This window comes from Cydia pomonella, chromosome 5 (assembly GCF_033807575.1).
Source record: "Cydia pomonella isolate Wapato2018A chromosome 5, ilCydPomo1, whole genome shotgun sequence".
NCBI classification, from domain to species: domain Eukaryota; kingdom Metazoa; phylum Arthropoda; class Insecta; order Lepidoptera; family Tortricidae; genus Cydia; species Cydia pomonella.
In genome coordinates, this window is record NC_084707.1 from 8,237,523 (window position 1) to 8,250,667 (window position 13,145).

The following is a 13,145-nucleotide window of genomic DNA, read 5'->3' on the forward strand; positions in this document are numbered from 1 at the left end:
GAAATCGTAAGTGTAAATTTTACATACATAACATCTACTCGGTCTAGTTTAGCGTAACTTCAATTGCATGGGAGCGGCTTTTTAGTGGCGTGTTCTTATGACTTATACTTCATTTTTATTACTCCTTTAAAAGAGTTCGAATGGACTATTTGGTGATTTCAGAACCGAGCGAGCGTAAAGTGAATTTTATTTGGTGATTCCAGAACCGAGCGAACGTAAAGAGAATTTTATTTGGTGATTCCAGAACCGAGCGAGCGTAAAGAAAATTTTTATTTAGTGATTCCAGCACCGAGCGAGCGTAAAGAGAATTTTATTTGGTGATTCCAGATATTTTCTGTTTCATACATTTTGGCTGTCTGACCTTGACATTTTCTATGGAAGAGTAATTTTTTTTGCGATTTTGGGTTTGGTCCCATAGTAAAAGTTGGTCAGTAATGACCTATATATTCATCCCGTAAATTATTCCAGGTGACTAACCCCCTTATTTATAAACTTCTACTAAAGTTGACAAGCCGCTAATAATCGTTTGTCCCTTTTATGAATAAGGGGGTAAATAAACACCCTGTACATTAACCACAGCTTAAATCCCACAGCGAAAAAGAAATTCCATACAAATTATTAAATGCTCCTTATTCTTATAATCATTAAAAATTCGACAAAAATTAAACAAAGGAGCATAGCTGTGGTGGTTCGGTGGTTGATATAAATCAAATTGTGTCAAAATATTGTCAATAATGTTAATATCCAGAGAGGAAAATGGGGACTTCGTTTGTGTGGTAAGGTGGTTTCGGAGCGGTCATCCACTTTCGTCTTAAGGTACAATAGATTCAAAAAACGGATTAAAAAAAGTCGTAGCACTTTTATGTACGTACATTTTTAACATAAAATCACGAGCATAGGTCTAAAATGCACTTAAAACATTTGTAACAAAATTATGCACAAAAGCTAAAAATATGAAAACTGCTCCTAAAAATTGGCAATACGAGTATCATGTTTGAGGGAATGTATCGATTACTTTTTTATTTAATTCAACGTACAAAAAAAAATTAAAAACAAGTTATCCGCGCTCTCGGGCACGCACTTGCATTTTTTTATACTACGTCGGTGGCAAACAAGCATACGGCCCGTCTGATGGTAAGCAGTCTCCGTAGCCTATGTACGAGAGGACTTACGTGCGCGTTTTCGACCCTAACAACCCTCCCTCCCCTCGATGAGCTCTGGCAACCTTACTCACCGGAAGGAACACAACACTATGAGTAGGGTCTAGTGTTATTTGGCTGCGTTCTGTAAGGTGGAGGTACTTCCCCAGTTGGGCTCTGCTCTTATCTGGAATGACATCCGCTGTGCTGTGCCCTACCACACAAAGCGAGATGATATTCACAATGCCCATACCTCTCTTGCATCTCGCTCTCGCTTAAGCTCAGCCAGAGTGAGAGAAGAACACGAACTTACTGCACCTTAATGGGCACTAGCGAGAATGGGTAATCGCATCTAAATAGAAAGACATTTTACGGGCGAATATATTTATGAAACTAAACTAGTTAAATTGATAATCAAAACCAAGTACGCAAGAAAGTTTTTGGGAAATATTTTATTAATGTACCTATATAAGGCTGAATTAAAAAGGAAAAATGTGGTTATAATTTATTACTCACTCTATACCATATTCCTATTATAGTTTTAATTCATGCATAATCTATAAAATAAACTGGTGTACATAACATATAAAATAGCCTTTACATCAATAAAAAAACAACATTAGAGTGCAAAAACTTCTGTCTCGTCCGAGAGCATTGTTTCGCTTCAGGCTTGCTTTTTGCTTCGCACTAATTGTGACACGAACAACCACGAAATTGACAGGCACATCGCCCTAAATGACACGGAATGTGTCCTGGCTACGAGCACGACTTGGACACATCCCGTCGTGTCCTATAGACGCCTCGAGCATCGCCCACACGTAACGTAAGTATTAGCCCAGATTCCAGTAAACATCGAGTTTTTGACAAATTAATTGTTCAGATCAGCTTTTGTGGTTTGTACGTTTCCTCTTGCAAACTGTTATTGAAATGATCACAAGAGTCAGTCTAGGTAAAGGTTTCTACAGACTTTGCAAAAAACTGCATGCGATTTTAGATAATTGCTGGCAAATTGGGCTGGGCTGGGCTGGATCGGTCAAATGACGCAATGTACTGCAAATCGCATAGAGGCCATAAACTAACTTTGAACCATAGAGAAATAAGTAAGCATAGAGTGCTCACTCCATACACCTTACCAAAACGCTTATTATTTTCGCTGTGGACATGTAGCGTCAAGTTGCGCTAAGGTACTATCTATGTCGACGAAATTCTTCATCTTCATCAGCAGAGCCCGTATATGTCTTTTTTTCATACTACGTCGGTGGCAAACAAGCATACGGCCCGCCTGATGGTAAGCAGCCTCCGTAGCCTATGTACGCCTGCAACTCCAGAGGAGTTACATGCGCGTTGCCGACCCTAAACCCGCCCCCCCCCCTCATTGAGCTCTGGCAACCTTACTCACCGGCAGGAACACAACACTATGAGTAGGGTCTAGTGTTATTTGGCTGCTGTTTTCTGTAAGGTGGAGGTACTTCTCCAGTTGGGCTCTGCTCTAGATCTGGAATGACATCCACTGGCTGTGCCCTACCACACAAAGCAAGATGACATTCACAATCCAAAGTGTGTCTCATGTCGTTGACATAAAAATGACGTAATTTGACATATAGGATGTTGTTTTATAATACTACCAATTGAGATAACTAATCTATTGACGCGTAGAAAAACTAATGCTTGGTACATAAAAGACAATTTTTTTTTTTAATAAACTAACAATCTATTATTGATTTGAGTGACTATAAGATGAAATTAGTTAGACATTATTATTAGGATATCGGTTAACTAAAGAATTTGACAAATGATTAATTATTACGGAAAGACAAATTGGAAGCCTGGCGTCATTTTTCCGTCAACGGAATGGCATGTACGGGCCTTGATCATTAGACTAACGCTATAACAGACCTAAATGATATCCTCCTAAAGGCATCGCCTTCAGACTTTTAGAACTTTAGCTGGAACTCTTTAAACTTCTATCCCGACCTAGCATAATTGTCTATGTCTAGACCTAATGTACCTACGTATTCAAAAGGGCCGCAAAACCAAGAAATTTAGAAGGAAACAAAGATAGGTATAATGTGCTGCGCATAACTTGCGATATATCTCGATAAATCTTAAAATATAGATCGGAATATACTTCTGTTTAAAAATTTGCTCATTAGATTCCTCGACTATATTACTAGATATTTTGTACTAAAATTATATTGCTGTAATATGCAACCGAAAATAAATGAAAATTAGATGATAATGGGTTTCCTGATTTTTTTCTTTCGAGCCAACTTTAATCTTTTAAGGTTTTGGTTTGAGCCTGCACTCCCAAATATAGTTTAATTTCCGTCTGATTTTATCCATGCCACTTGCCCGTCATAAAAACGTTACTAATTCAATATAAAAATACAATTTGCCTTTAGCATGCTCTTAGTCCAGGAGCCGGATACGAATTTCCAGATGTTTCAATGAAATAGCGATTCCATTTAGTAGGTAGCCACAAAACAAGCACCTAATCACTCTCTCTAGGAAGTATCTTAACATTAGCACTGCATTTGCTTGCCTAGCCAGTTACGTTTCTCGGGACTCGACTGTTCTGCAGTAAATGCCGCGCACATTAACATCAGAGGATTGATGATAAAAGATTAAATTAATAAAAAAAATCAGAAACCTTAACTTATTTTTACCTATGGAATTATATGCCACACGTTGAATTTTATTTGTAACTTCTAAACTAAGTACTGGCTCATACAATACTTACATTTTTCAAATTTCAAGCTTATAGTTTTCGAGTAAAAGAGCTGTGAAATACGGATAGATTGACGGACGGACATAATCCTAAAAAGCAAAATTTTGGAGGATTTTTAATGCCGGGACTTGAGAGTTCTTACTCCATAAACAAGAAAATGATCCATTTTTAACGACTGTATCGCCATCTGAGCTTAGTTTGGCTTCATTTCTCCCATGATTCTTTCGGATTAGCTCTCTACATATTAAGGTTTCCTCGGGGTACCTACTACGAAAACTACCTACCTACGTGGTGGCCCATATCCTTGCTCAATGCAAAGAACTCGCAAAATACAGAAATTTTTCGGTCAAGAATTTAAGGCACGAAGACACCGGACCGGAGGCGTTCCGCCGCAAACAGTCAAGTAATATGGCGATTATTTATTATCATTAAGTGTCATTACCATCGCTAATAGTCCACGCCACCGCCACGAACGGGAATGACACGCGACAAAAAAAAATTGCCGAAAAAATTTTAAGTGTCAGATATTTCAAAAATTCGGTCGCTCGGTATTGTTACTGGCGTTAAGTAATAAGTGAAGCCTTAAGAAGAGGTAGAATAAATGTATTTCATTATTATGAATTAATAAATAATAATATGAATGACACATTTACTTATATAATTTCGGTTACTTAAGATAAATTGAGTTGCTTTGAATTTTTGATTATTTGATAAGTACCTATGCGTGATGCAGGGACTCGTAAATACTGAACTGATTATATTATGTAGCTAATTGTTATAAGGACGTTAACGTTTTAATTTTAAAATTGCGATGTAATTAGCTGTCAAAAAAACAATGTCGAATTCCACCCCTGACAGAAAAATTGCTGCTGTTCTTTTTATGATAGCATATCCACGAATTTCTAATTAAACTCTTATAACCAGTACCTAATTATCATTAAAATCAATCTCCAGACAATCATTGCCTCGAGGGTTTCTTCATTAAGCGTAAGGGATCTGGGATTTGGGCCGGAAAGGACCATGTTTCCGTGTACATCGATTCCAATCGGCCGATTAACGATTAAACCTACGTGGTTTCCATTAGGGCTTGCCACATGGGCCTTTGTAGACAGCTCCTTTGATGGGTCCTTCCTACCAGTGAGTTTACTACCCGGAATTATGTTATACCTAGGTATGTCATGTTATAGGAAATTTGAGCAGAGTTAGTCTATCGATCCGATTCTATAATTACTGATATGCATTCGGAAAATTTCCAAAATTGCAAATTTTACACATAGAAATAGTTCGGAAACTTGTCGCATTTTTGTATGGGGATCAAAATTTTCCATTACCAAAATAAACATTTCCTTCGTTGGAAATTTCTAAACTTTCCTAACTTTTTAGAAACTTTCCGCAACATGCACATTTGTAGGCGTGGGTTAAGTCTAGTCGGCGCGCATTTTCCAAATGTGAACAGTTCGTAATTTTTGTTGTGTATATTTTCTTTGCCGCTCAGTAACCTACCAAAACTACCAGGGTCTAACAAAGTAATTTAGGCTCGATTTATTGTCAGGTCACGTTAATAACATATCTTTAATTTTTTTTTTTTCATATTTGAATAATTGTGAAAAATCTAAATAATAATAAATAATAAGTAAATGTAATAATTACTATACAAGTACCTTGTCTACAAGACTGTTATTTGCCTGATATGAACATATATTATCTCTGTTAATATTGTAAAGTTCCTTCAAAACAATTTTTATTTTGCCGTTGCCGAGCGCCATGCGTGTCCGCGAGGACGTCTCACCCAAAGCGCGAAGGAGCGCATTCGTCTCGCGTTCGCCTTTTGTCTCAGCTTGCCAAATCGCGTCGTCACCCTTTTTTGTTTGTCAGCCATATCACGCAGAGAGATGACGTAAAAACAAAATATTACTTTTCGTCACGCCTGTCGACAACACATACCTATTTATTTTTGAGGAAGGTAATAAATTAGCTCGCTAGTGGGAACTTTAAACGACGATTCCGTGACTAATATGGAGCACAAAAACAATTTGATGCTAACACGCACCCTTGTTTCGATTTATTAATTGAAATCCTGGATCCAAGTAGATTGTTTTTATGAAACAAGCGTCACCTGGGTCATTTTTTGAGCGTTACGAACGGTTGATTACTGTTAGCATGGCGATATATTTCTTGTCGATTCAACGGCCATTTCCTAGGTTAGAAATTTCGGGGCATGTTCAAATTAATTAGAAAACATGCAATGCATTTCCTTGCATTTTCATGGGCTAGTGAAAGTAGGGACTAGAAAAATAAATTAATAAAAAAAAACAATAATGGTACTTGAACATTTTTTCTCTTATTAGGGTTCCGTAGTCAACTAGGAACCCTTATAGTTTCGCCATGTCCGCCTGCGCCTGTCCGTCTGTCTGTCTGTCTGTCTGCCTGTCTGTCCGCGGCTTTGCTCCGTGGTCGTTAGTGCTAGAAAGATGAAATTTGGCATGGAAATATAAATCAATAAAACCGACAAAGACGTACAAAAAAAACTATTTTTTTAGGGTACTCCCCTAAAATATGAAAAAAATCGTGGAAGTAGAGCTTGACATTATCAGTTTAGCTGTTTTTGAGTTATCGCAAAAAATTTCCCCTTCATAGTAAAAAGACTTACGTCCACAGTTAAACGTTATTACGATATTAAAAGGGTTGTTAAAGTTATTTGGCATTATTTAAGATAAAAATTTGCTTATTTTACTCTCTCTATTTTTATTTAATATTGAATTTGTCTAAAACAGTTTCATTGGCTGTATGAGTAACGACGTTGACTATTGGCAGTTTTAGAACGAATGAGTAAAAATTAAAAAGTAAGAGGCAATCCCGCTAATTTTATATTCATTTATTGCACTCGTGTACGATGCATTATGTCTAGGACTTATTGTTATACGAGTACTTTGCTTTTTCATACTTTAATGAACCAAATCATTTTAAAATTACTGCAGTTTGCTAAAATATGTGTTTTATTCATGTATAGTATATAGCAATCTAAATGTTTTTCGCTATAGGATATTTATCTTTAGATATGCAAAGTCTCCGATTGAGAGTAAGTCTGTTACTTTAATTAGGTACTGATTATGCAAATTTTCCCATTTATTTAACTCGGGTGAAAGGTACTAAAATAAAATAAAATAAACTAAAGAATCTACTAACCGAAAAGTCGTACTACACAATTGACGAGTTTTTAAATGATAATAAGTTGTTAGAATGGAACCCGTAAGGCAATATGTTACCTATCAATAATATGACCTCTTTCATCTTTTGTTATTTTGTTATTTTATAATGTAAATAATTGTAGAAAATTGTGACACTAAATTGTTGATTGAGTTTCGGATTGGCATAAAGCATAACCATTAGTATTAACTTTGACATTGATGAATTAACCTAGGTAGATATGCGTTTGTATAATATTATAAATAACGTTGATAAGCGAATATGCACGAATTTATAAGTACTATAGTATATAAGTAGGTAATTAGGTACCTCATAAGTACTAACATTATGCGCCCTATCCGGGTGTCATGTACTGACTACATCCAACTAACATCTTCTGTAATGCACATGACTTTTAATGTTGAATAAATGAAATGAAATGAAATGAAAGTACCGTTTCATCCCTTGGTTAACAAACTACTATACTTTAAGCTCCAGTTTAGCTTATTGCGACGGAAGAGTAACTAGTAACTACGGAACCCTACACTGAGCATGGCCCAACATGCTCTTGGCCGATTTAATTCAATACATATTCTTTCTTTATTTGCCATGCCCTAACGGACGTCGGCGACCACCTTTGCCATTTCTCTCCTGCTCTTGGCCATTCTTGCCAGTATGGCTGCGTTACTCACGTTCGTCCATTTTTTAATGTTGTCAAGCCAGATGAACCTCCTTCTATCCCTTCCCCTCTTGCCATTAATTTTTCCTTCCAATATTAGTTGTAGTATATTATATTTGTCATTTCTGTATACAATATGTCCAAAATAAGATATTGTCCTATTTTTCACCTTAACCAAAACCTCCAACTTTTTCTTCATACATACATACAAACATACCTAATATATGCCTAATACATATTAGGCATACCAATTTGTCTCTTGTTTGCCTGCAAGGTTTTCTTAGGTAGGCGATAAGCAGATTTTGTCTCAAGCAAAATGATACGCAAGACTCGTAAGCGATATTTGTATTAAGTACCTACTCCCTTTACGAGTACCTATCGTATGAATCGTATCACATAATTATTGTACGTACACTCTACTACCTCGAAATTAGTCGCATAAAAACATAATTTACTCACATGAAAACTTTGAAAATACCCAATATACTCGTATCTTTTTAGAGGACACTCAACTGACAGGATAAATAAGTGTCATTGGACGCAAGTGGCATTTATATGATAATTTGCCATCTAACAGTTCATTCCCCCAAATCTATCAATTCGAAAAATAAGTATGACTAAGTGAATGGACATATGGATAACAGCTGACCTACTAACTCACTTATCCGTTGTGCCACGCAGAAATTCAATTCAATAATTTATGATAATTATGCATAATTTTGCTACTGATAAGTGAAAGAAAAGGTGTCCTTACTTCCTTAGCCATGATTAAGAAGTATGTAAAGAGACTATCCTTTCAAACCGCAGCAACACATGTCGGGCCCTCTTAGTATGAAAGGGAGTCTAATTAAGAGGGCGTCGAACGAAACACGCTTTAATTACGAAAGTTTGTTTCATTTTGCCAACTTATTTTTTTTTATTACATATATTGCAATTATCATATTATTTACACTTATTTTAATTCATTTTTCTACTCATCGACTGTAATGGTTGAATTAAGATTTCGTATACCAAACTGTAATTGGGTAATTTACATGTATGGGCTCGCCGCGGCCAAGAGGACGAAACAAAACAATAGCTTAAAATAGTTATTTATGTTAGGTTGTATAGTAGAAACAATTGCTTCATAAGTCATAAACGCACATGTGACACCCTTAATATAGCAACATCCATAGCCTACGAAAACCGCTTATTAGTCTCCATAGGCTACGGTGGCCAAAATCGAGAAAAAACTGTCCAAAAATTGAATTTAACAAGGAGCAAGTACCAGGGCCTCATGAGTTACGAGGTGTCGTTGACCACCCAGCTGGGTCCCGGCGGCCGGGGCGAGTATGAAGGTATCGCGGCTGCTCGCGTATCTTAAATAGCTGTATACTTTTGGCTTGTTTACCTGTATGATTTTATTAGTTTAAAGTATAATTTTTATTGACTCGTAGAAAAAGTATTGTATACAATAGGGATATAATCAAGCTTTTCAATCTCGTACCTCACTTTGGCAACTCAGCAAGCTTCGTTACAAAAACACGGTACTCGACTGAAAAGCTCTCTACTATATCACGATTGTATAAAATACTATTAGAGTCAAGTATAACATGAAATCCTTTTTTTTTAGTACAATATGAGAATCACTAGTTAGTAGAAGTAGTACAGAATGCCTTCTGGCATTAAGTTCACCTTATTTACAATTTTTACAGCGCAATAAACTTTAAATAAATAAATATGTAAATATTCGTACCTATCCTTTTTTTGCATTTGAGTACCACTTTACGTCTAATACAAAATAAGGAACCTCTATGTAAATGTTGCTGTAGATATCTACAGCAACATTTAGCAGGCAATTATTAACAGTATAATTATTAAAATGAAAACTGATTTGAAATTTAAACTATCACATTTGTAAATCGCGCGTGTTGGGAAGCGCTGGTGGCCTAGCGGTAAGAGCGTGCGACTTGCAATCCGGAAGTCACGGGTTCAAACCCGTAGACTTCCCTCTTTTAATAATATAATTAGAAAAAAAAGACAGACAGGTAGTCTATCTCACGAGATACTGTCCCCTAAATCCAACGCGAGTTTTATTTTGAACTCTCATAATTCTCTTATATAAAATCCGCGCCAGCTTTGGTGAATCAATCTATATGGGTACAGTGATCAACACACAAACTAATTTACCAATATAAACGTGGAGTGTAGTAGCAATGCACAGTAGTAGAAATAACCGAAGGTATGACTAAGGGCAGGTATTGCGTGCAAGGGTGGCAACATATGGGCATGACCGCTGTCAGGTGCCCGACACCTGTCAATGGGACCTGACGCTCGGCATGCTTCTAGTTTCCTTACCTACACGAATGAGGTGCTAATAGATACCGATCATTTAGTTCTTTTCGAAAATATCCTTGAAAAAGCACGTTATGTTCCAAGTATCAGGGTGTTAGACAATAGAAGAGGAGTCAAACATATTTAAGTAAAAAGTAGCTTCTGGTAGCACAATCGGAATATAACCAACCTCAAAATCTCTGGAATAGTCCTGAAATTTGGTATTTATATAAATTAAAGGCCCCTTTTTCATGCCCACACCATTTGATATTTGGGGACCTCTAGGAATCGCAGCCATCATGGAAAATGTGTATCATCCAGGAGAAATATGCGTTTCCCTCTAAATCTACGTTCTCTATGAAAATATGGTGTAAGGCAACATTAAAGCTTATTAAATTCTACACTAAAGAGTCCCAGATATCTTTGCGTAAAAAATACGTCTTGTTATAGAAAATCCTTGCTGGACCCAGATTTAGCCTTTCAGGTGATATTCTCTTAATAGGAAACTTGTAGGAATATGAATTCCACTTTTATCTATCTTCTTGTCCCATTGATAATCATTATGAAAGCTGCTAGGGACCTCATACTATTTAGTGTCACTGTGACTATAGGTACGAAATGGTACTGAAATTAAATTCCTCGACCTTACCTAAATAGATATAAATAAATAAATATTATAGAACATTATTATAGTCCCACAATAAGCTCACTAAGGCTTGTGTTGTGGGTACTTAGACAGCGATATATATAATATATACATATTTATACCTAAATACATAGGAAACATCCATGACTCAGGAACAAATATCCATGCTCATCACAGGAATAAATGCCCTTACCAGGATTTGAACCCGGGACCTTCGGCTTCATAGGCAAGGTCACTACCCACTAGGCCAGACAGGTCGTCAACATAAATATATTCATATTTATCGGTTATCCTTATTTCAGTCGGAAACACTGAAGTATATCCCGCCTGAAAAAGGTAGTGTGGGCTACTTTCCCACTTAAACTTACACTTATACATACACTTACACTTACTTACACTAAGCTTAATTAATTACATATTTACACTTATATAAAACCTAATATTAATATATACACTTATATTTATTTATATACATATCTTTACATTTACTTATATCACTATATAAACGAATACAATATTATATTACATTTACACAATAACAATATGCACGTTATGTTTACATATCATCCGTCAATTCTTGACGGTGCCAACAAGTCGTGTGCAATGCAAACGCGCACAGCGATAGCAGTCCTTTGTTCAGAGCACCCGGTTTTGAGATGCGCTCCGTGTCGGCCGGCTATCGCCGCGCCCCACCTCAGTCGATGCACGATACTGACGCGAAACGCATGTCGCTCATGACCGCTAGACGCATAACGTTCGCTGTTGCTTTCGCTTTAATTTATAGTTTATTTTCTGTTTCTATCGTTCTTCCGTACTGTTACCTTCTGTGTTTCTATCTTCCGAACTTTGGATATTCCTTCTGTGTTGTATATAATTGACATTATAATATTTATTGGAGAAATTGGTGTGTTTGGATTTCTGTGGCTGAGATACGCCACGTACCTATCCGCAATCCCCATACTGGTGACCCCTGAAGAACACAGTGCCAGGAGGATATTACAGAAAACCGTACGTAGAAGTGTCGAGAAAAATAGACAAAGGAAATACCGCCATGTCACCCGTCACACAAGTACCGGCCGGAGTGCCTGTTTCCACTCCACCATCCGTCACAACTGCACCGCTTGGTTCCACTACAACAATAAGTCCGTCATCCGAAGTATTTAGAGTCGGAGTGCGACTTCCACCTTTTTGGCCGGAGGAACCCGAGATTTGGTTTTCACAGGTAGAGAGTCAATTTGACGTAGCCGGCATCACCAATGACTTGACAAAATTTCATTATGTCGTCAGCCAGTTAGATCGACAGTTTGCGAAGGAGGTCAGGGACATTATCACCAATCCACCGGCAAGTAATAAATATGCTAAGCTGAAGAGCGAACTCATCAGTCGGCTGAGTGACACCACTGAGCGACAGATCCAGCAACTCCTGCATCATGAAGAGCTGGGAGACCGTAAACCGTCTCAATTCCTGCGTCACCTGCAGGCTCTAGCAGCTAAGCGCATTTCGGACGACGTTTTACGCATGATGTGGACCAACAGGTTACCCGCTAGCATACAAACTGTCCTCGCAGGGCATCCAGAGGCTTCGTTGGACATCCTCGCAGACCTTGCTGACAGGGTCCACGATATCGGCCCACGCTGCGCTTGTTCGTCGCACGTCGCTTCAGCAGGCACCGAGCAACCAGGTTCCAGTAATGACGCCTTAGCAAGGGAGATAGCTGCGCTCAGGAGAGTGGTTCGAGCCTTGAAGATGGACCGTGAAGGAGGAAGATCCCGCTCAAGGAATCCTAGCCGCTCCAGAAGGCAGAGTCGTTCCAGCACCAGATCTCAGTCCAGTTACAGGAAATTTCCCATCTGCTGGTACCATTCTAGACACGGCGAGAACGCTAGCAAGTGCGTACAACCCTGCGACTACAAAAAGTCGGGAAATGCCATGGGCAGTCGGTAATGGCGACACCTGACCGCCCTGTCACATCGCGTCGCCTGTTTGTCACCGACAGAAGGTCGAAGCTGCAGTTTTTGGTCGACACCGGTAGCGACCTCTGCGTCTTCCCCAAGTCGTTACTGCGCGAGCGCCGAGCACCGACGGGGTACAACCTATCTGCAGCCAATGGGACACCAATCGAAACCTTCGGTTACGCGCATCTTAACCTGGACCTTGGTCTTCGACGCGACTTTCCATGGCGTTTTGTTGTAGCGGTGGTAACGAAACCGATTATAGGTGCGGATTTCCTAGCGCACTATAATTTAATTGTAGATTGTGGTGGTAAAAGGCTAGGTCTTATTATAGATAAAACGACTAGTTTGTCTTCTCATGCTGTTTTTGCTACTAATAGCGCTGATATATTTTCTGTGAAGGTCATGAACGGCAGCGATTCTTGCTACCATCAAATATTGTCACAGGAATATCCTGAGATCACACGACCTGCTGGCACACAACGCACTATACCTCACAAC

At 38.2% G+C, this 13,145-nt stretch overlaps 1 protein-coding gene across 1 annotated transcript; it reads left to right on the forward strand.

Moving 5' to 3' along the window:
* The first annotated feature begins 11,742 nt into the window (after positions 1 to 11,742).
* LOC133518218 (uncharacterized) lies at positions 11,743 to 12,636 on the forward strand. Its single transcript, XM_061851848.1, has one exon. It carries the CDS (start codon positions 11,743 to 11,745, stop codon positions 12,634 to 12,636), a length of 894 nt encoding a protein of 297 aa, XP_061707832.1.
* Positions 12,637 to 13,145: the final 509 nt, after the last annotated feature.